Below are 23,014 nucleotides of genomic sequence, written 5' to 3' on the forward strand. Positions count from 1 at the left end.
CCAGTTTTAATACATCTGTATCAAGTCACCTCTTGCAAGCTATCTAACCAATGTCAACCCCTTGTTTCTATACATTGAGGAACGCCTTAATCCAATAAGCATCCCACAGAGTACTAATCAATCAACAATAGACTGCCTGAGCAACCACTTTCTACTGCTTGCCCCTCTGCAAGACTGCCGTCCTGAACTCCATACCTCTCCAATACTCTATGTAAGGTCAGCAGTCTTTTACTGCAATAAGCAGGAACTCAGCCTTTTCTTTATTTCAGATAAAACAGAAGTCTCATCATTCTTTGGCAATTCTGAAGGTTTCACAAAGGTAACTATGGAAGCTCTTCCTCAGCAACACTCCAGGAGTTTCAGACCAACAGATGCACTCACTGGGCCTTTTGTGCTTAACTCTATTTGTCCACCAGATCTGCTGCAGTGAGTCAATCCCAACAACAAGCTGAGCTCTGACTAGTTTCATTAGGCTTTGGTTGCCTAATGACCTTTCAAGGTTAGAAGTCATTGTTTGGCAATCCCTATCAAAATAATGCCAGCATTCTTCACAGAACTAGAACAAACAATCCTAAAATTTGTATGGAATCAGAAAAGCCCATGAATAGCCAAAATAATCCTGAAAAAGAAAACCAAGCCTGGAGGCATCACAATTCCGGACTTTAACCTATATTACAAAGTTATAATCATCAAGATAGTATGGTATTGGTACAAAAACAGACACGTAGACCAATGGAAAAGAATAAAGAACCCAGAAATGGACCCACAAATATACGGCCAACTAATCCTTGACAAAGCAAGAAAGAATATCCAGTGGAATAAAGACAGCCTCTTCAGCAAATTGTGCTGGGAAAACTGGACAGCGACATGCAAAAGAATGAACCTCGACCACTTTCTTGCACCACACACACACACACACAAAACTCAAAATGTAGGAAAGACCTAACTATAAGACAGGAAGCCATCAAAATCCTAGAGAAGAAAGCAGACAAAACCTCTTTGACCTAGGCCACAGCAACTCCTTACTCAACATGTCTCTGGAGGCAAGGGAAACAAAAGCAAAAGTGAACTACTGGGACTGCATCAAAATAAAAAGCTTTCGCACTGCAAAGGAAACAATCAGCAAAACTAAAAGGCAACTGATGGAATGAGAGAAGATATTTGCAAATGACATACATGATAAAAGGTTAGTATCCTCTAAAAAGAATTTATCAAACTCAACACCCAAAAAACAAGTAATCCAGTGAAGAAATGGGCAAAAGACATGAAAGACACTTTTCCAAAGAAGACATCCAGATGGCCAATTGACACATGAAAAAATGCTCAACATCACTCATCATCAGGGAAATGCAAATCAAAACCACAATGAGATACCACCTCACACCAGTCAGAATGGCTAAAATTAACAACTCGGGCGACAACAGATGTTGGCAAAGATGCGGGGAAAGAGGAACCCTTTTGCACTCTAGTGGGAATGCAAACTGTTACAGCCACTCTGGAAAACAGTATGGAGGTTCCTCAAAAGATTAAAAATAAAACTACCCTATGACCAGCAATTGCACTACTAGGTATTTCTCCAAAGGATACAAGTGTGCTGTTTTGAAGGGGTACGTGCACTGTTTATAGCAGCGCTATTGACAATAATCAAAGTATGGAAAAAGCCCAAATGTCTATCAACTAATGAATGGATAAAGAAGATTGTGATACACACACACACACGCGCACATACATACAATGGAGTACTATTCAGCAATCAAAAAGAATGAAGTCTTGCCATTTGCCAATAATGTGGAGGGAACTGGAGTGTATTATGCTAAGCGAAATTAGTCAGAGAAAGACAAATATCATATGACTTAACTCATGTGGAATTTAAAATAATGAACATAAAGGAAAGGAAGCAAAAATAATATAAAAATAGGAAGGCGGGTGCCTGGGTGGCTCAGTTGGTTAAGCGTCAGACTTCAGGTCAGGTAATGATCTTCCAGTCTGTGTGTTGGAGCCCCGCGTCAGGCTCTGTGCTGACACACAGCTCAGAACCTGGAGCCTGCTTTGGATTCTGTCTCTCCTTCTCTCTCTGCCCCTCCCCCGCTCGCATTCTGTCTCTCAAAAATAAATATTTAAAAAAAAAACACAGAAGGGGACAAAACATAAGAGACTCTTAAATACAGAGAACAAACTAAGGGTTGTTGGGGGGGGTGGTTCTGGGTGGGGGGGATGGGCTAAATGGACAAGGAGTATTAAGGAGGACACTTGCTGGGATGAGCAATGAGTATTTTACGTAGGAGATGAATCACTGGATTCTACTCCTGAAATCATTATTGCACTATATGCTAACTAACTTGGATGCAAATTAAAAAAGAAAAAAAAAGTCATTGTTTGGACCCAAGTCTTTGTTTTGAAAATTATTTTTGCCATTAACTCGATTATTCTCCATTTGCTTACTTTGCTTTTGCTGTTATTTGTCTAGATGCATAAAGTCTTCTTTCATATGTTTTTGTTTTGCCCTAGATTTCCTTGTCTCTGTTAAATGTATGAGGGTGTTCTATAAAGAATGCATGGAGGCATAAACCAGATAAAGCCTGGTTCAGAGACACTTCAGAGACATCATACTTGAAGGTCCATTAATCCAGCAACCAATTTGTAAAAAAGCAAGTGGTCAAACGTTAGTTAGGAAGGCACTTCTTGTCTTGGCAATTTGTGAAAGAAGCTCACTGTGTTTATTTAGTTCAAATTCCAGGGTCAATGATAGTTGGATCACTGATCTCATGGCCCTTTCTATCTGTGCTTGGAACCTGAAATATGGTTCACAAACACACATCCTTAGACAACTTTAGTGCTTCTCTTTCTTGTTTGTCATTAAGTTTGCCTATGTCAAAGGTCTCAAACTCTGCCTGGAAGAATTTCTCCTTCCAATATAAAGGTATACCATAGTTGTTCTGATTCTGGCACTTTCCTTGATAAATGTAAAAAAAATTTTGAGTTAAAATTACAATGTCAAAAGCGCACACAGAACATTCTCCAATATATACCATATGCTAGATCATAGAACAACTTCAATAAATATAAAAGGATAGAAATACAATTCTGTTGTCTGACCACAACAGAATGAAATTAGAAATCAAAAACAGAAGAAATTCAGAAAACTCACATATATATGGAAATTAAACAACACACTCCCCTAAATAATCAATGGATCAAACAAGAAATCATAAAGGAAATTAGAAAATATTTTGAACTAGATATAAACGAAGACACAACATACCAAAATGTACAGGATACAGCTAAAGCATTACTTAGAGGGAAATTTATAGCTGTAAAAGCCTATATTAAAAAGAAAAAATATCCCAAATAAACTAACCTTCCACCTCAAGACACTGGAAAGAGAAGAGCAAACTACACCTTAAGTATGCAAAAGGAAGGAAATAAGAGTGGGAGTTAATGAAATAGAGAACAGAAAATAAAGAAAATCAACAAAACCAAATACTGGTTTTCTGAAAAGGTCAACAACATTGACAAACTTTTAGGTAGACTACCTGTGAAAAAAGGAGACTTGGATTTCTAAAACCTGGAATTCAAGAGCGGACATCACAACTGGCTCATAGAAATAAAAAGAATTGTAAGGGAACACTTTGAACAGCAACATGCTAACAAATTAGATCACCTAAATAAAATGAACAAACTCCTAGAAAGACACAAATTACCAAAACTGAGCCAAAAATAAACAGAAAATCTGATAAATATCTAACATGTACAGAAATTGAATTAGTAATTTAAAAACTGCACACAAAGAAAAACCAAAGCCCAGATGGCTTCTCTGTTGACTTTCTACCAAGCATTCAAAAGAAAATGAATTCTAATCCTTCACAAACTCTTTCAAAAAACAGAAGAGGAAGGGACTACTTCCCAACTCTTCCTATAAGGCCGGTATTACCGAGATATCAAAATCAGACAAAGGCCTCACAAGAAAGATACAGATATTGTTTAGGAATACAGACAAAAATCCTCAACGAAATACAAGCAAACTAAATCTAGCAACATATAGAAAAAAATCATATACCATGAGCAAGTAAGATGTATCCCATGAATGCAAGGTTGATTTAATATCCAAAGATCAATTAAAAAAGGATTTTTTAAATAAAATTTATTTATTCTGAGCAAGAGAGCAAGCAGGGGAGAGGCAGAGAAAGGGGAAAGGAAGGAGAGGGAGAGAGAGAAAGAGTGAGAGAGAGAAGTCCAAGCAGGTTCTGCACTGTCAACACAGAGCCTGACGTGGGACTTGAACCCACGAACTGTGAGGTCATGACCTAAGCCGAAATCTAGAGTTGGACATTTAACCGACTGAGCCACCCAGGCGCCCTAAAAACAGGATGTTTTTTAAAAAACAATCATCTCGGGGTGCCTGGGTGGCTCAGTCGGTTGAGCGTCTGACTTTGGCTCAGGTCATGATCTTGCGGTGAGTTCGAGCCCCGCATTGGGCTCTGTGCTGACAGCGCAGAGCCTGGAGCCTGCTTCTGATTCTGTGTCTCCCTCTCTCTCTGTCCCCTCCCCTGCGCATGCTCCGTCTCTCTCTCTCTCTCTGTATCAAAAATAAATAAACATTAAAAAAAAAATTAAAAAAAAATGATCATCTCAATAGAAAAAGCAATTGACAAAACCCAAGAGCCTTTCATGATAAAAACACTTCATAAACTAGGAATAAAATGGAACTTCCTCAATCTGAAAAAGGGCTTCTAAAAAAGCTCACAGAGGGGTGCCTGGGTGGCTCAGTCGGTTAAGAGTCCAACTTCGGCTCAGGTCATGATCTCACAGTTTACGGGTTCGAGCCCCGCATCAGCTCGGAGCCTGGAGCCTGCTTTGGATTCTGTGTCTCCCTCCCTCTCTCTGCCCCTCCCCTGCTCACTCTCCCTCCGTCTCTCAGAATAAATGAACACTGAAGGAAAAAAAACAACCTCACAGATAACATACTTAATGGTGAAAGAGTAGAAAAGAAACTGACTGAGCACTACTTTCAAAATATATTCAGGGTGCACCTGGGTGGCTCAGTTAGTTAAGCTTCCAACTTTGGCTCCAGTCATGATCTCCCAGTTCATGGGTTCAAGCCCTGCATGGGGCTCTCCACTGGCAGTGTGGAGTCTGTTTGTAATTCTCTCCCTCCCTCTCTCTCTCTCTCTCTCCCCCCTCCCTCCCTCTCCCCCACTCACACTCTTGCTCTCAAAAATAAATAAACTTAAGTTTTAACACACACACGAAACCAGGAGCCAACCACTTCTCACCACCTCCACTGCTGCCATCTTCATGTCGCCACTGAGACTCCTGATTGGCCACCCCACTTCTATCCCTACCCTTTTAAAAGTCTCTCCTCCACGCAGCAATGGGAGGGATCGTTTTACAACTCAAGCCATATCATGTCACTCCAGCCACAAGTCCTGCACTTCACTCAAAGTAAAAGATAAAATCCTTACAGTAGTCTTTAAAGCCCTATACTGTCATTTCCTCCATCTTCTCCTTCCTCCCATCACTTTTTTACTTGCTCTGCTCTAGCCACCCTGGGTTTCCTGCCACTCTCTGAATGAGCCAGGCATATTTCTGTCTTTTAAAGGCCTTTATCCTAGCTGTCTCTCTGACAACAAGTCCTTTTGACCATATATTCACCTGGCTAAATCCCTCATCTCCTGCAAGTATTGGCACAAAGAAACTTGACCACTCTATTTAAAATTACAGCTCTCCAACCTACCCCATCCCACCCCTGGTACTCCCATCTCTCCTACCCTGTGTTCTTTTTCTTCCTTCCAAAGCTCTCAACACTTCCAGTACGCTATACAATTCACTTACCTGACTACAATGTAAACTCCATGAGAAGAGGGATCTTTGTTATGTTAACTGATATATCTCAAGGCTCTGGTATGTAATTGGAGCTCAAATGCATATTGAATGAATCAATCAATTTATCAGATAAGCAAAGATTTATAAGCCTGATAACACCCAGTAGTTGTACACAGATGGTGAAAAAAATGAACTAACGTCTTCTAGAGGGTAATTTGTCAACGTACATTTAAGTATTTTTATTATAGAAATATTTATCAAGTTTCTATAATGTTCAGCCCTTTCATTAAGTGACTCCACTTCTAAGTACATAGCCTTAAAGACTCCGCGATGAACGCAGATTTAATCTATAAGATGAGATTTCGTGAAGCCATTACAAATTGTACGCATCTATATTTACTATAGTAAATGATTCACTACAGCAGCACATTTAAACAAAATCCAGGGTGTCAGTGTTTTTTTTTTTTTAACTTTTTCTTAACGTTTATTTTTGAGAGAGGGAGAGAAAGAGAGCGCGCATGCACACACGAGTGGGGAATGGGCAGAGACAGTGAGCGATACAGAATACAAAGCAGGCTCCAGGCTCTGAGCTTTCAGCACAGAGCTGGAAGCAGAGCTTGAACTCGTGAGCCATGAGATCACGACCTGAGCCAAAGTCACATGCTTAACGCTTAACCGACTGAGCCACCCAGGTACCTCAGGGTGTGAATGTTTTAAACCAAGCCTTCTTAACCAGAGCATTAAATACAATTCCTCCTCAAAGTACAGCAAGTAATACCTACCTCAGTAAGACTTATCAATAGAGCACATATATTCAGTACCCTTAATCAGTTCTACAATTTAAAACCCAAAGAGAACAATGGCCAATCTGTATTTGTTACCAGCTATTATTAAACTTTTCAGAAAATTATTAGCTTGTTAAAAGTTGATCCCAACATTCACTCACATGACATCCAGCACTGAATCATTCCGAATGACCTTATGGGAGACATCAGCTAGCAGAAAAAGACCTCCATCTGTTCTTCGGATACTAGCTGCATAGCCTGGCCAGATCTGCAACCTGAAGGGACAGATGAGTTTTATCTTAGGGTTCTAAAAGGGCCACAGATACTTCCCTGCCCCACTTGAAACAAGTGAGTAAATACCATCCGCCTCCCTAATAACAATGGAAAAAGCACCACGAATCAAATTAAATCAACATCATTGTGAACTTACTAAAAAAACTAAATTGTGGAACAGATTTAACTGATAAATTGTATTCACAATCATAAAATAGAGATTTCTGTACTAAATATGGTAATCACAATGAAAAATTTCTTTCCAGAACATTCAAAAGTAAGGAAGAGAAAGAAAAACACCACTGACCTGTGCTGCTGTAGAACCATAGCACTTGTAGGGTCATAAAAGTTTCTCCCTACAAGCTTCATATCTAGAAGTTTCATTACCCTGAAATAAAGAGGAAAAATGGGTCTTCCAGAGAAGAATGAAAAAAAATTAAGCTCTATTACTCTTAGTTATATTTTCCTTTTGAAGCCTGAAATGCCAAAAACGTTGGTGTCCTTTGCACAATATAGCTTTTATGCTGAGAACACCCTTGCCAAACGAAAAAGAAAAATTATCAAAGCATTTATCCTGGAGTACATACAACTGACAACAGCTTGTCTTAGTTACTAGGTAACCAAAAACTGAGTTGATTTCCCAAGTTCCATTTACATTATTTTTCACAATTAACTAAAAAGAATGCAAGAGAGTCAATTTCTGTTTGTAAAGATCACTCTGGCATAGGAAGTTATGTTTGTCCTGGTAGTTCAGCTTATTAGTTAGAAATCAGGTTCTGTGTTTCATTTAAAAAGAGGTGGTGCAGGAATAAGTTTTATGAAAATTTGGATCTTATAAAAAGTTAAAAACATGAACTGTATCCAAAAATTCAAGGGACCTAGAAAAAATTCTTCCAGCAAAAATTTTTGTGCACTACCACTTTGAATAGCCCTGTCAGTAACACCATTAAATTACGCAATATAAACATCTACTTTTAAAGTTCCTGAATGATTCCAAGGAACCCATCCTGCTACTGACCTTCATTATACCCAAAAATGGCTAATCACTTGACATAATTTTTGAGTAAGTTAGCCTCAGTACCATCCATTTATTTATTAAATGTTTCCAAACTCATCCCTATAGGAACTGTGGTATATAATACCATCCAAGCTTCTTGAAGAGCACTGTTACAAACACAAGACTGTGATTAAAGAAAATAAGCTGTTTTCTCACCGACGGAAAACAACATTGTAGAAGGGAATGCACAAGTCAGAACAGGGCTCCAGGATCTTTGTCAATTGAATCTTAATGCTGATCTCTGCATCATCAGTTTTCCTTTGACTTTTTAACTCAAGGACCTAACAAATAAATATATGCAAGTAAAAAAAAAAAAAAAATGACAAAAATACCAAGCCCTAATCTAATCAAATGTGTTCTAGAAAACACTAAAATATCTTAACTATATTTTCCACTTTCCCCTCACCTTGCTGTCCACACTGAACAAAATCATAGCATGACAACAAAGATTTAAGAAAGGATTTGGTAAGAGAAATGTAATGGAGAACTGACTAGCAATAGATCCCTTTCCATCTGAAATCTTAAACCATTTCCTATCACTGAGTTCACAGGCTTCAAACCACTCCTCTTATTTAAGAAGGGACTTCTTGGAGAACTCAGATGAAAAAGTGGCTTAGTTTGACATTTCGTTGTTATGGAGAAGTCTGTCTTCCCTCTAAGAATAGGAAAGAACAACTCAAACGTCAGGATGTCTATGACTTCCTACCACTCAAAACACCAGAACTCTCTTAGGTTTCATTCCAAAATACATTTCCTATTTGGTCTCACTTGTTTCTGAAGTTTAATAGGCAGATAGAGAATGGATCCATCAAAAGCAGTAACGTTGCCGGTGACAGCTTGATGGTCCTTCAGCATGCCAAACCTCATGCTTTTGCACTCCACATTGGGGCTAGAAAACAAAAAGGATTTTACTTCAATTTGCTCAAATGGCAGCCTTTACTAAATAGGTTTGTTAAGAACCAGTCACTTGTAACTACTGCTCCATCTAGTGGTCGTATGAAAAATTCAAATACAGTTTACCTGACTACAAAAGGAACTTCAACCCAAGAATACCTGCCCACAGAAAAAACAACCCACTACCCAAAGACAACTGCCTTAGCATGTCAGCATATGTTCTTCCAGATTTTAGACAAGACAGAAAACTTTTTCATTAAAGGACCTGATAGCAAATATTTTAGGTTTTACCGGCCACATGGTCTCTGGTATAGCTGCTCAACTTGACCAACACGTACCCAAACACCACAAATGGTATGTACACCAATGAGCCTGATTATGTTCCAGTAAAACTTTATTATAAAATAGATGGTGGGGCGGCGCCTGGGTGGCTTGGTCGGTTAAGCGTCTGACTTCGGCTCAGGTCATCATCTCACAGTCCGTGAGTTCGAGCCCCGCATCGGGCTCTGTGCTGACAGCTCAGAGCCTGGAGCCTGTTTCAGATTCTGTGTCTCCCTCTCTCTCTGCCCCTCCCCTGTTCATGCTGTCTCTCTCTGTCTCAAAAATAAATAAACGTTAAAAAAAATTAAAAAAAAAAAAAAAAAAAAACAGATGGTGGGCCAGATTTGCCCTGCAGGCCAGTCATAGTTTGCCAATCCCTGCTCTAGAACCTACAGAGATACACACTTTAAAAAGAACTTTTTAAAAACATGATTTTATGGGGTGCCTGGGTGGCTCAGTCAGTTGAGCACGTGACTCCTGATTTCCGCTCAGGTCATGAACCTGGGGTCATGGGATCCAGCCCCAAGTCTGGCTCCGCACTGAGCGTGAAACCTGCCTGGGATTCTCTCTCTCTTTCTGCCCCTCTCCCCCACTTGCACTCCAAAATTAACAAAAATAAATAAATAATAAAAAGATTTTACTCTTTTTTTTCACTTGTGGCAATTTCTACACTTTATTGATTCATTGTCACAAATCTTACAGCTTTGAAAAGCTCCAGTAGCTACTTTGGTACAATGACTGTCCCATTTCATCTCAGTAACACACCATCTCTTCTCTAACTGCAAAATTTAAACAAATCTAAGGCTTAAAAGGGTGAAGTATGTTCAAGTACATGATGAAAGACTAAAAAATTGGGGGCTCCTGGATGGCTCAGTCAGTTAAACGTCCAACTTCGGCTCAGGTCATGATCTCACAATTCGTGAGTTCAAGACCTGCACTGGGCTCTGTGTTGACAGCTTGGTGCCTGGAGCCTGCTTCAGATTCTGTGTCTCCCTCCCTCTCTGCCCTTCTGCTGCTTGTGCTCTTTCTCTGTCTCTCAAAAAGAAATAAATGTTAAGGGGCGCCTGGGTGGCTCAGTAGGTTGAGCGACCGACTTCAGCTTAGGTCATGATCTCACAGCTCATGAGTTCGAGCCCTGCGTCGGGCTCTGTGCTGTGCTGACAGCTAAGAGCCTGGAGCCTGGAGCCTGCTTCGGATTCTGTGTCTCCCTCTCTCTCTGCCCCTAACCCACTCGTATTCTGTCTCTGTCTCTCTCAAAAAGAAAATAAACATTAAGAAAAAATTTCAAGAAAAAAAAAGAAACGTTAAGTTTTTTAAATAAAAATAAAAACGTCAAGTGGTAATCGAACATAGCTGTCCCCAAAACTAAACACGCACATGCTAACATCACATTTCAAAAAGCTTCTCTAAAAAAAATTCATATACATGAAAGGCACTATGTCCTGAACACAGCACTTAAAATTGTCTTTCTGGACTCCCTTCACGTAATACAAGGAAGCCACAGGATGACCACTCCACTATAATACATCTTCTGAGTATCCTCTTCATGGCCTGGCATCCTCTTCATATTGCAGCTTCAAAGGTCCAGATCTACAATCTTAAAATTTATAAAATCCATGTCTTTTTCACTGTCAGTCAATGCAGAGACCTGTGAGGACTCATACTCCTTTCTGCATCATGAACATTTGTCAATCCATTTCCACAGAAAGGGTTCTTTCCTCTTGTTAATGCTCATTCCTTTCCCTTACATTCCAGAGCAGGGACTACCCTCCCTTCTCAGGGGTTCAATTTTACCCTCTTTTTTTAGTTCCTTCTCTTCATCTGTAACATGCTCAGCTTTAAAGCAATCATCCTGGTACTCTCTTTAATTATCATTCCATTTCTCATTCCTCTTACATACTTTTTAAATAAATGGCCAATTTAGTGGCTGTTTCCCATGGCCTATGCTCTCCTTGTTTTTTTTGTTTTTTTTTTAAGTTTTATTTAGTTTGTTTAGAGAGAGAAAGAGAACAAGTTGGGGAAGGGCAGAGAGAGAAGGACAGAAGATTTGAAGCAGGCTCTGTGCTAAAAGCAAAGAGCCCGACTGGGGGCTTGAACTCACAAACTGTGAGATCATGACCTGAGCTGAAGTCGGATGCTTAACCAACTGAGCCACCCAGGTGCCCCTCCTTGGTTCTTTTAGTCTAGTTTTTTCTCCATAACTCTAACAAAGCTACTAGGAAATCAACAAGGGTGCTCTTGAAAGTAAATTCAGTTAACTTTTTTTCCTGTGGCCAAAGTCAACCACCTACTCCTCATTCAAAGGAGCCCTTCCTTGGGGCACCTGGGTGGCTCAGTCGGTTAAGCGGCTGACTTCAGCTCGGGTCATGATCTCGCGGTCCGTGAGTTCGAGCCCCGCGTCGGGTTCTGTGCTGATAGCTCAGAGCCTGGAGCCTGCTTCGGATTCTGTGCCTCCCTCTCTCTGACCCTCCCCCATTCATGCTCTCAGTCTCAAAAATAAACGTTAAAAAAAAAAAAAAATTTCAAAGGAGCCCGTCCTTTGGTCTTTATAATCTATCTTCAGGGTATTTCCTCCTAACTGTTCCTTTCTTCTCTCTTACACTCCACGTATTCCTCTTGTACCAATTAGCAGCTGTGCTTCAAAAATTCAGTCTTCCGTTTTCCTATTTTCTCCCCAAAGATACTCCAAAACACTCATTTTCACAATTCCAGCAATAACCTCCAGCTAATAAGTTTCCTGAGATTTTAAAAGAGAACACAAACTAAAATGAATTCTTAATTTTTAAGAATGAGAAACCCTGAAGTTACGGACATAATATTAAAGTTATTCTCTCTGATTTTCTCACTTTTAGATTTAAATGTCTATTCATTTTTGAGAGAGAGAGTGTAAGTGGGGGAGGGGCAGAGAGAAAGGGGACAGAGGATCTGAAGCGGGCTCTGCGCTGACAGCAGCAAGCCCCATATGGGACTTAAACCCACGAACAGTGAGATTATAACCTGAGCCAAAGTCGGACACTCAAGTGACTGAGCCACCCAGGCACCCCTCACTCTCAGATTTTGTCGTAGACTGTCACTGGAGAGCCATCATGGTAGGAGACTTATTGCAAGGAGGATCTGCGTTTTGTGAGATGTGGGTCTCACGCCACTGGGGGAGAGGGGTCTCTCCTTAAGACAAGGAATACAAAATAATAGATACAAAATAAGTTAAAAGATTATGGAAGGGGTCTATGCAAGTAAAAGGCCCTGCACTTAAGCTTCATTAACTTCACAGAAAATCCACCTTACAGGCGCATAAAATGGTAAAACAAAAATAATAAAATCTGAAGTGGTAACATAGCTGAATATAAATAATGTTAACCTTAAATTTAATGCAAAGACCAGAGTTTGTGCATTATTGTAGGCAGAAGTTCATTATGAAATACGCAGAAAAATACTCAGTTTTTCCAGGAAAACTATTTCATTAATGCTAAGAAGTGAATACAGAGAAAAAAAGCTGTGAATACCTGAAAGTCACATGATATTGATAGACTGCTTCATTATGACACTGTATTTTGATAAGATTCAATCCCAAAGATTGAGGTGTACCTTTTGATCCTTGCTTCACAAAAAGCTCTCTGAAAAATAAACAAAAGCATGCATATATACCCAAAACAAAAGTGCAAACCCATACCACAAGAAAATAAATAAAAAGAAATAAAAAAACATTGAGGGAAGTAATATTTTACACTTAGCTTCCACAAGACACACAAAAGCAAGCTTTGAAGGCTAGAAGCTAAATTCTTAGCAATCTCTAATTAGAGAGGCAGGTTCACCTTCTTTGCTCCAGTAATATAAATGGAATAATCTAGGCCAGATAACTAAGAACACAAAAATTAGTTCCACTAAGATAAACTGCTGCAATATCTTTCCTAGATGACTTCCTTATCTTCAATGTGACAAAGAACTGCTGTGTCTGAATTGAGAAGAGAATGAAAAATCACTTGAATCACTCTCTGGTACATGCTATCTATACCATCAACCCATTTTACTTCGTTAGGAATTGTCCCACCTCTTGTCATTCCCCCCACTGGCAAAAAAAAAAAAAACAAGAAACACAACAAACAACCCTCCAGTAGCTACCACCCACAAAGGAGCTTAGATACAACAGAAAACAGTGTTTACAATATTATGAGAAGGCCTCTCCCCACATCAATGCCAAGCAGAGAAGGCAGTGCTCCGGACTTACTTTCCCTTGTGTTCTACAGTCCCAAGTAGAGGGTGACCCAGAGAGTGTGGTGAGGATGGGGGCAGAGGTGGTGATGACGACAGCTGGGCAGGATCCCGAGAAGTCAAGCTGAGAGTAGCAGGAGCCTTGTATACTCCTCTGCCTATACCACCAGCTGCTCTTCCCAAAGGGAATAAAGACATATCCGAATTCCCTCTTCCAAGCATTCTGAAACATTGAAAAGAGAACAAATCAGGATTTTCTGGACCGTCTAAAACCCATCTAAATGATTCCTCCAAGTCTACATTCTTTTCCTGGAGGAGTCAGCAACAGGGACCCAACCTTGGGATTCTCTCCAGATCCAATACACCTACATGACTCATTTCGCTAATTTCTATTAATACTGACTCTCAGGGCCAACTTTCATGGCACAACTAAGGTGGAAGTTAGAATCAGCCAGGTTAAAGAACCACACAATCAGGTTAACTTAACAGAGCAAATGGAGTTGTAAACTGCTCAGTGGAGAACTACTTTTTACCCTTTTCTAATGACTGATTACATCAGTGGCTCCTAATTATTCTTGCAAAATATCCATTCTTTAATATAAAACCATGCATTGTTTATAAGATAATACAACCCTTTTCAGAGTTTCTCTCTGGATTTACAGAGCTATTTCATCTGAATTTGACACTTACCTGAGAAGGCAACTTTACCTACCTATTCCAACCAACACAGGCCTCTGCCATCTTGTTATCCCCAGCTGCCAGCACTGAAGGATCCGGAAAAGTGGGATGGGGTTCTTCTTTGTCCTTGCGTACCATACTGGTAGACAAGCCTCGACCTAAAATGCCTCTACCTGAATGGAAGGGCCAAAACCCAACTATAACTGTGAGCTGACGATGTTTTAAAGTACAATTATTTTCCTGAAGATAAACTGTATGAATTTAAGAACAAAGCAACCATACAAACATACCACCACATTTTTTTTCAAATTAGTTTTTCACATACCTAATGGAGGCATTTCCCGTTTCAGAGGGGTCCGAGACACTGTTTCAAGGCCCAGTCCTCGGAACATGGAGACCAAATCCACACATTCCTATGAAAAGAGTAGAGTTATTCTAAGATATATTTCAAAAGTTATTCTAAGATGCAGAATGTATTTCATTTCTAAAATGAAATAACAGTGTTATTTCAATGACTGGAAGTGATGCACATTCTGTAATGCACATAGTGAAGTGTTTAAGAAGATGTAATAAAAATCATCTTTGAATTCTATACATGTTACAACCATAAAGGAAAAAATGCTTTATAAAAAAATTATAGGTATATTTAATAAACCCTTTAAAAAATAAAACAGTTATTTATTTATTTTGCAGGAGAGTGAACACGCATGGTGGGGGGAGGGGAGGGATGGGAGTGGGAGAGAGAATCCCAAGCAGACTCCATGCTCAGTATGGAGGCCAATTCAGGGTTGATCCAATGACTTTGAGATCATGACTTGAGCCAAAAATCCAGAGTCAGATGCTTAAGGGACTGAGCCACCCAGGCACCCCAATAAACACTTTTAATAAACACTTATAACTACATGTGACTATATATGACATTTATAACTATGTCATATTAGACTGTCAAGTATATATACAGCTATAGCCCATGATTTGATGTATAGAGTAACAGAGTGCAATTCTTCTAGTTTATTTCCTATACACCCAAGGTAAGAGAAAACACATATACTAGTTAATATATTTTCAGAAAAACTGGATCACTTAAAAGTATCTGAAGTTTGTGGGTTTTTTTTTAACAACCTCTAACAAAACTTGCTGTTTTCTTGCGGCAGTTTTGAAAGTTTACTGCTGTTACACCTGTTAGAGCTGCCACTTATAGACTCAAGCAAGTCATCTGAGTAAAAATACAACATAACGTCATCAATTTTTCTTCCTACAGAATATTACATTTGACACTGTCAACTCTTAAAATTGTCATAACTGTTTATTAGCTTCTTCCTATATGTGCTAACTCCTTATTCTTTGAGATTTTTAAAATACAAATACCACTCTTAAAATTACTGTATAATTAAAAGATTAAGAATGCATATACATGCAAGAGTACACACATTAAAAGCAATGGCTGAAGATCTTTTTATTTAAGATTTGGGCAAGGAGCCTTCTGGAAAAACTTTCTTAACAATTATTACCTCAGAAGCAGGAGTGTCTGCTCATATCACAGAGCCCAACCCAGCATGAAAATCTAAACACTTAGAAAAGAACAACAAGCTATCATCTTTAAACTTGTCATTTGTGTGTATGCATTTATATGTAGAGATGCTAGGGAACTAAAGCATTTACCCAACTCTATTTAGCATTCTTTATGAGGCACTTTTTCTAAACTCTTGCAACTTTAGGATTTGAAACAGATGCCCGGCATGCAATTACTTGTTAAAGAAAAACCAACCCAACCCAACCAATCAACCAAAAAACCCCAACCATTTTTTTTTCATACAGGGCTTCAGTTTTCTAAGCACTCTGAAATCTCTTATTTCTTCTGATGATAAGCTGTATGCTGCTACCTCTGCATCCAGACACGGTCTTACCCTTTGTGCTGGCCCACTCCGTGGGCTTGGTTCCCCTGGCTTCCCAAATACATGGCCTCTGCCTGTAGATCCTGCCCTGCCCAGCGCTGAGTCCAAAGGTTTAGGAGCTTGTGGCCAAGAGCCAGGCATCCGTACACACTGAGATGGGTTCACAGAAGAGCCCCTGAAGGGTGGTTGGACAGGATCCATTGAACGGCTGCAGAGGACACTGGTGTCGATCCTATTCTGATAAATTACCTGCCAATATTTCATTTTATAAAGATTAAAGATTCCCAATTGTTTTCCTTTCCCTTCAAGACAAATTCACAAAGCATTAAAAACATAGTTGGGTTTTTTTTGTTTTAGAGAGAGAGTGCATGCACACAAAAGCCAGGGGTGGGGGAGGAAAGAGGGAGAATTTTAAGCAGGCTCCACGCTCAGTGAGGAGCCCAACGCAGCTCAATCCCACGATGCTGGGATCATGACCAGAGCTGAAATCAAGAGTCAAACTCTCAACTGACGGAGCCACCTAGATGCCCCCGAAATATAGTTTCTTTAGGTCAGACCAGTAATACAACCAGCCTCCTTCCTATATCATGTTCACTTCAAAAGTTCTATTTAGCCCAGAATATTTTGAATATTCTCCATCAGCAAGCCCTTAAAAGCCAAGCTCTCCTCAAAGGTACTTGTATTTTCTACCCAAACAGCCTCTCAGAGAACCCAGTCCTGCGAGTTAACTACCTATTGCACAAGGAAGCACTTTTTATGTATGGACAGGATTTTGGTTTATGAGCAAATTCACAGTTAACATAATCATACCACAAAATTATTCTGTCAGTAAATATTTACGGGTTTTGCTTTGTTTTTGGCCTCTCTTTTCTCTACTAGACTCGTAATTTTTTTCCCAGTCTACTTTCACATAAACTATTCCATCTCCCCCTTGATCTCCATAGTTGCTTCTCTGAATCTTTATCCAATTCTTCTCTATAAAACTCTTCTTTCAAACTCTACCAGAACTGAAGTCTCTAGGATGCGGACTCTTCTGCTTTGAGCTTGCAATATCTGTTGAGTCTCACGGGTGACATTTAACACTCTTTTCTCACCCAGGTAACCAGGGATAAGACTCTTCCTGGCTCCTCAAATCTCAGGACCATCAGGCCTCTTCAAAATCACTTTGTAACCTATAGAAGTCAGGACTCCTTCTTTAAAGAGCTTCCTTCATTGCCCTGACTCACCGCTGATCCCTTAACTGACAAGGAAACCTCTTAACTTTTGCAAACTTGCCTTAAGTATTAGCTACAAAAAATCAGGCCATCCGCATACAGAAAAGACTGACAGAATTCCTAAGTCAATACTACAGATGGTTATAGTTCAGGATCTGGGAAGAAACAAACAAACAAAAACCACAAAACAAAAAAACAAACTTTTAATTTTTAAACTATAAATGTAAAACTAAAATGGCAGGATATGCCTCCCTTCCTTAAAGGCTACAATAGTACTCCCCTTTAATTGTTTAAACTCCTTTTCAGTTGCCCTGGCCTCCTTGCTCACATCTTCCCAACAGCACCCAAAGAATCAGTTGTCTAACCAGCACACACTGAGAGGCGCTATAATACCTACCAATTACAGGATTTCTGGAATCCTCCTCTTTCTCAGCCCTTCCCTCATCTCCATCATCACTTCTAGGGATTCAGGCTCCTCCTACAGTATGCCCTCCCTCAGTATGGACTTTTCTCCTTTGATTAGTGAGCAGAGAGCCGGTTGGTTAGAAGGCGCGATAGGGACGGGCCCCAGGTCAGGCCTACCTTCCCGACCTCTCCAGGTGGGAGCTCTGGGCTGGGGAACTATGACTTGGGGCCTAACCAGAAGGGAGGCCTGTGAAGGCGAATCCTACTCTCCCACCCCAGAACAAAGTCCTATTCCCAAAACCAATAGCTCTGTCGGGGTTCCCACTCTCCGTTTCCGTCTAAGTAACTTTCACGCTCTCCTCTGGCCACAAGCTTCCCACCTTTTCCAGTCCTGCGTTCCTCCTATACACCCAGCCTCAAATAACGACTTCCCGCCCCCGCCCTGGCCCCGGCCCAGGCCCCACCGGGGACCCACAGCCCCTCCCGCCTGGGGTTGGGGGGTGGAGGGCGGAGAGTCCGCAGTCGGCCGAAAGGAACCCTCCCCGCCCCCACTCGCCACCTGGAGCTTGAGCGAAAGCCCACCTGGCCTGCATCGGGAGCAGCTGCGCCTCCCTGGCCTTCCAAACCTGCGTCCCGTCCGCTCACCAATCTCCAGCCGTCGCCCCGCTCTGCTGGCCTCCAGGAGAACCCGGTGCTCAACGCCCCCGACACGCCGAAAGGCCCACATGCTCCAGACCAATTTCTGATCTTCTCGCGAGGCCTCAAGGGCTGAACCCATTGGCCAAACGACGTGCCACTCACATGATGCAGTCTTCTCATTGGCTCGTCTCAGAAAAGAACCTCTCCCTTTCTAGCAGCTTCGTTCTACAGAAGGTTCATCCCCAAAGAAGCGCTAGAAATGGGGGTCCGGAAGTTAGGGGTAAACCTAATTAAATGTGTTTTTTCTAAGCTCTAGACTCCGTTCTGTGGGCAACTCCTGTTAAAAAAATTTGTCCATAATGTAAGTGACTTGTCCCATCCTTCTCAGTTAGAGGATATAGGAATATAGGTGGTGAATAAAGGGTAAACTTGAGTTTACATTCAAACTCAAGGTCACCTGATTATGTGATCTCTGTGCCTCGCTTTCTTTATATATAAGATAGAAATAAAAACATCCATTCACAGGGTTGTATGGAAATACATCATTAATGAGATGATGTATATAAATTACTTACCACAAGATTGCCTGCAATAAATGTTGCTTACTATTATTATTTATGGATGTTTGAATCTGTTAGCCAAGAAAAGCTTTCTCCAAAGTATATAAAAGTATTGGTGGTTAATTTTGCAATTACAGAATATTTTCACCCAAAAAAATAAAGATTTCTCCCCCACTCCAAATACTTTGGCAAATAACTACCCTTACCTAAACCCAGCTTTTCCAAGGTGGATGGGTTTAAGCTTCAAGAAACCTTGGCTGATGCTGCTGAGACATGCAAATACTCTGCATGAAATAGCACTAGAGAAGGCTTTTCCAAACCTCAGATATTTCATACCTTGTTTTAATCCACACATTCAAGGAATCTCCTCTTTTTCTCAAATCAGAATAGAGTTTGAAAATTATTGGAGCAGGAGGATGTACAAAGCAGGGATCTATCTGCAAGATACCCCTTTACTGTTTGTAGATATTATTTGTTTAACGTTGTAACGTTGTAAGTTCTTCTACCCTACTACCTTCCTGCCTTGCAATGTTAAAATGTTATGTTCTAATAACATATATAGTAGGCAGAATTTTGTTGCCCATGCAAACATTTAGTAGCAAGTGCACTCAAAAACAGTAATAAAAACTGTTTTGTAACCTTGGTAAAGTCCCAACTACCTGTCCTTCTGGGTACTTTCATCAAACTTCGCATGGAAGATTTATTCCATACCCAGGAAACAATATTTTAGGGGAAGGATTCAGCAGATCTTCACAACAACAATTCTCAGGTAATGTTCTGAAGCTGTCAGTTTGGGAACCTAAACCAAGAGCACCATTACTAAGGGTAATGGTAATATGTATTACAAAGGGCATATTTAGGGTTCCTTGTCATGCAAGAGTAGGTGGCCTCTGTACAGTGTTTCTAGCCAATCCATACATTATGAATACTACTTATTTCACCAAAGAAAAATCCATATAGTCTCAGTGTTGAGTGGACATAAAGATGGTTGAAGCTCTCTAAAGTGTGGACATCTGCTTAGAATCTTTCAAAAGCTAATCAACCTTTCCTGGAGTTTATACTCCCCATCAGGGTACTTCACTTGTTAATTAACCATACGTAGGATATCAATTAAAAATAGCACGCATACATCATACTGTCTTAAGTATTTAAAATTAAATTATCAATGATATTTTCATAAAACCAAATTCCATCTACTTAGCCCTGCCAGGCTCTAAAGCTCAGGATGAAGATGACCCTATAACTACCTGCAATCTGATTTTCCCAGGCAATCATGACTTCAAATACTCTGGCCTTTTGTCCTCATAACTACTTCCATTCTGACCACATTTCCAGAGCATTTTTGTTCACAAAATATAGTCACCACAGCCACAGCATTGTCAAGGGCAGAAAATTACATTGCCTGTTGGGCCTAGAAACTACAGGGAGGATTTACTTGGAAGTAGACCTATGTCTGTAGTACCTCTGGGTTTCAGGTATAAGTAAATACAGATCCTCCCAGGAGAAATACAGCTTCATCCTGGCCTCAAATGTCCCATTAAAAAAGTGTCAGTAAATATGAACTCACAAGAAAAATAGATACATACAAAACACATTTAGGGTCAATAAAATGAGTGAACAGTTCTTTTGTTATTTGCAATTTAAATCTAAAACACATATAAACACACACACACACACACACACACACACGGCTCAATAAGAAGACAAAACAATCCAATAAAAAAGCAGGGGTCAAGTGATTTCAACTGATCTTTCACCAAAGATGATATACAAATGGCTAGTAAGCACATGCAAAATATGCTCAATATCATTAGTCACTAGGGAACTGCAAACAAAAACCACAATGAGATATCATTTCACACCCACCAGAATGCTTATAATAAATAAGACAGATAATACCTGTGATGCTTAATTTTATTAATCAGTTTGACTAGGCCATCTCTGGGTTGCCTAAAGATTTGGTCAAACATTTTGTGTTTTGGATGGGATTAACATTGGAACTGAGAGACTGAATAAAGCAGACTGCCCTCTCTAGTGTAAGTGGGCCTCATCCAATCAGGAGAAGGCCTAATTAGGACAAGAAGTCTGACCCTTTCTGGAAGAAAAGAATTCCTCCTACCTCACTGCTTTTGAACTGGGACATCCGCTTTTTCCTGCCTTCAGACTCAGACTAAAACACTGACTGTTTCTGGGTCTTGAGCCTGTCAGCTCTCAGACTGAAACAGCACCGTATATGTACCCTAATGGTTCTGTTTTTCTGGAGAGCCCTGACTAATAATAGATTTTGGAACCATGAAGTGGGGTGCTGTTGTGACAAATACATAAAAGTTTGTAAGTGTTTTTGGAACTGGGTGGTTAGTATAGACGGGAAGAGTTTTGAGGTGCATGCTAGAAAAAGCCTAGATTGCCCTGAAGAAAGCGTTGGTAGAAGCACGGATGTTAATGGTGCTTCTGGTGAGATCTGGGACTGAAATGAGGACCATGTTATTGGAAACTGGAGGAAAGGTAATCCTTGTTATAAAGTGGCAAAGAACTGGGCTGAATTGTGCTCTAGTGTTTTGTAGAAGGTGGAACTCATAAGCAATGAACTTGGATATTTTGCTAAGGAGATTTCTAAACAAAATGTTGAAAGTGAGACCTGGCTTCTCCTTCCTGTTTCTAGTAAAATGTGAGAGGAGAGAGAGAAATTGAAGGAAAGATTGGGGCACCTGGGTGGCTCAGTCAGTTGGGTGTCTGATTTCAGTTCAGGTCATAATCTCACTGCTTGTGAGTTCAAGCCCCAAGTAGGTCTCTGAGCTGACAGCTCAGAGCCTGGAGCTTGCTTTGCATTCTGTGTTCCTCTCTTGCTTTGCCCCTTCCCTGCTCATTCTCTCTCTCTTTCTCTCTCTCTCTCTCTTTCTCAAGAGTAAATATACATTAAAAAAATTTTTTTAATTGAATGAAAGATTAAGCAAAAAGGAACTAGAACTTGATGATTTGGAAAGTTCTCAGCCTACCCATATTGCAAAAATGGGAAAGCTTGCTCTGGAGAGAACACCAAGGGTGTGGCTAGACAATCCAGTCCATTAGGAGATTATCTAAGATTAACTATAGAGTTAATCAGCTATCTCAGCAGAAACTGGGAGTAAAGATGGGATTATAACCAGCAGAGACACTGCCAGTTTGAACCAAAAGGAACAGAGCCTGGATGAAAGAAAGGAAGGCTTTTGGACTTCTGGGACTCTAGAAGACAGGACAATACAGCTATTCAGTCTGCTTTATCCTTTAAGGCGAGGAAAGAATAACCCCAAAGGTGACTCAGAGATGTCAGGGCTGGGACTCACCCCAATCTGGGAGGGAAAACTGTTTCTTCTTTACAGGTTCACAGCTGGAGAGGACAATTACCTCAGGATGAATCAAACTTGATTTAGATGATATCCAGATGAGACTTTGGACTGGGAGTTAACACTGGAATGGGTTAAAAGTTTAGGGGATGGGGTGCATACTGGGATGGGATGAATGTGTTTTGCATGTGATAACGACATGCATTTTGGGAAACCATAGGGCAGGAAGTCATGGACTGAATCTTGTCATCCCTAAATTCATACGTTGAAGCCTGACCTCCACTGTCACTGCATTTAGAGACAGGGCCTCTACGAAGATAATTAAGGTTAAATGAAGTCATGAGGGTAGGGGTCCTGCTCTGATAGGATTAAGAAGAGGAAGGGACACCAGAGATCTCTGTTTCTCTCCATGTGAGCAAAGAGGAAAGGCCCTGTGAGGACACAGCAAGAAGGTGGCTGTCTACAAGCCAGGAAGAGGGCTCTCGCCGCAAACCAAATTTGCCAGCACCTTGATCATGGACTTCTAAGCCTCCAGAATTGTAAGAAATAAATGTCTGTTGTTTAAGCACCACCGTCACCACCCTCATATTCTGTGGCATTTTGTTATGGCAGCTGTAGCTGACTAATACAGTAATAAATATCAACAAGAATGTGCAAGTGTATGTGCCTGACATTAAGCTTTTGATTGCTGAGGTGCGCATTTCAAAGACCTCCATCTCAAATACACGTGTTGCCAGCTAAACAACTAGATAAGGAGCCAGGCTGCCTTTATCCATGAAGTTCTTTAGAAAGTCTTCTGGAAGTCTGACTTATTGAGGGCCCCTATTTTTCCCTCCCCACATCCTGATTCCTGCTCTTATGTTTTAAATTCACCAGATAAAGAGTAAACCCACACAATGCCAGCACCCCACCTTTGATCCTAATAAAGGTGGAAGTTC

At 40.4% G+C, this 23,014-nt stretch overlaps 1 protein-coding gene across 3 annotated transcripts in view; it reads right to left on the reverse strand.

The window, feature by feature from the left end:
* Positions 1-19,130, reverse strand: part of PIWIL2 (piwi like RNA-mediated gene silencing 2) — a 77,152-nt gene extending 58,022 nt beyond the window's left edge. The window contains exons 1-10 of one of the 3 annotated variants that reach the window (XM_058720348.1): positions 18,200-19,130; positions 15,948-16,184; positions 14,366-14,453; positions 14,075-14,213; positions 13,379-13,585; positions 12,657-12,767; positions 8,707-8,827; positions 8,095-8,219; positions 7,189-7,269; positions 6,770-6,883 (exon numbers count right to left, since the gene is read on the reverse strand). In XM_058720348.1, the coding sequence (XP_058576331.1) occupies positions 6,770-6,883; positions 7,189-7,269; positions 8,095-8,219; positions 8,707-8,827; positions 12,657-12,767; positions 13,379-13,585; positions 14,075-14,213; positions 14,366-14,453; positions 15,948-16,184; positions 18,200-18,373 (1,397 nt within the window). In that variant the 5' untranslated portion in view covers positions 18,374-19,130. Of the gene's footprint in view, positions 1-6,769; positions 6,884-7,188; positions 7,270-8,094; positions 8,220-8,706; positions 8,828-12,656; positions 12,768-13,378; positions 13,586-14,074; positions 14,214-14,365; positions 14,454-15,947; positions 16,185-18,136 lie in introns of all 3 variants that reach the window. The other 2 variants (XM_058720347.1, XM_058720349.1) reach the window with 2 other exon arrangements.
* Between the last annotated feature and the right edge of the window lie 3,884 nt (positions 19,131-23,014).

Source organism: Neofelis nebulosa, chromosome 3 (assembly GCF_028018385.1).
Source record: "Neofelis nebulosa isolate mNeoNeb1 chromosome 3, mNeoNeb1.pri, whole genome shotgun sequence".
NCBI lineage: Eukaryota > Metazoa > Chordata > Mammalia > Carnivora > Felidae > Neofelis > Neofelis nebulosa.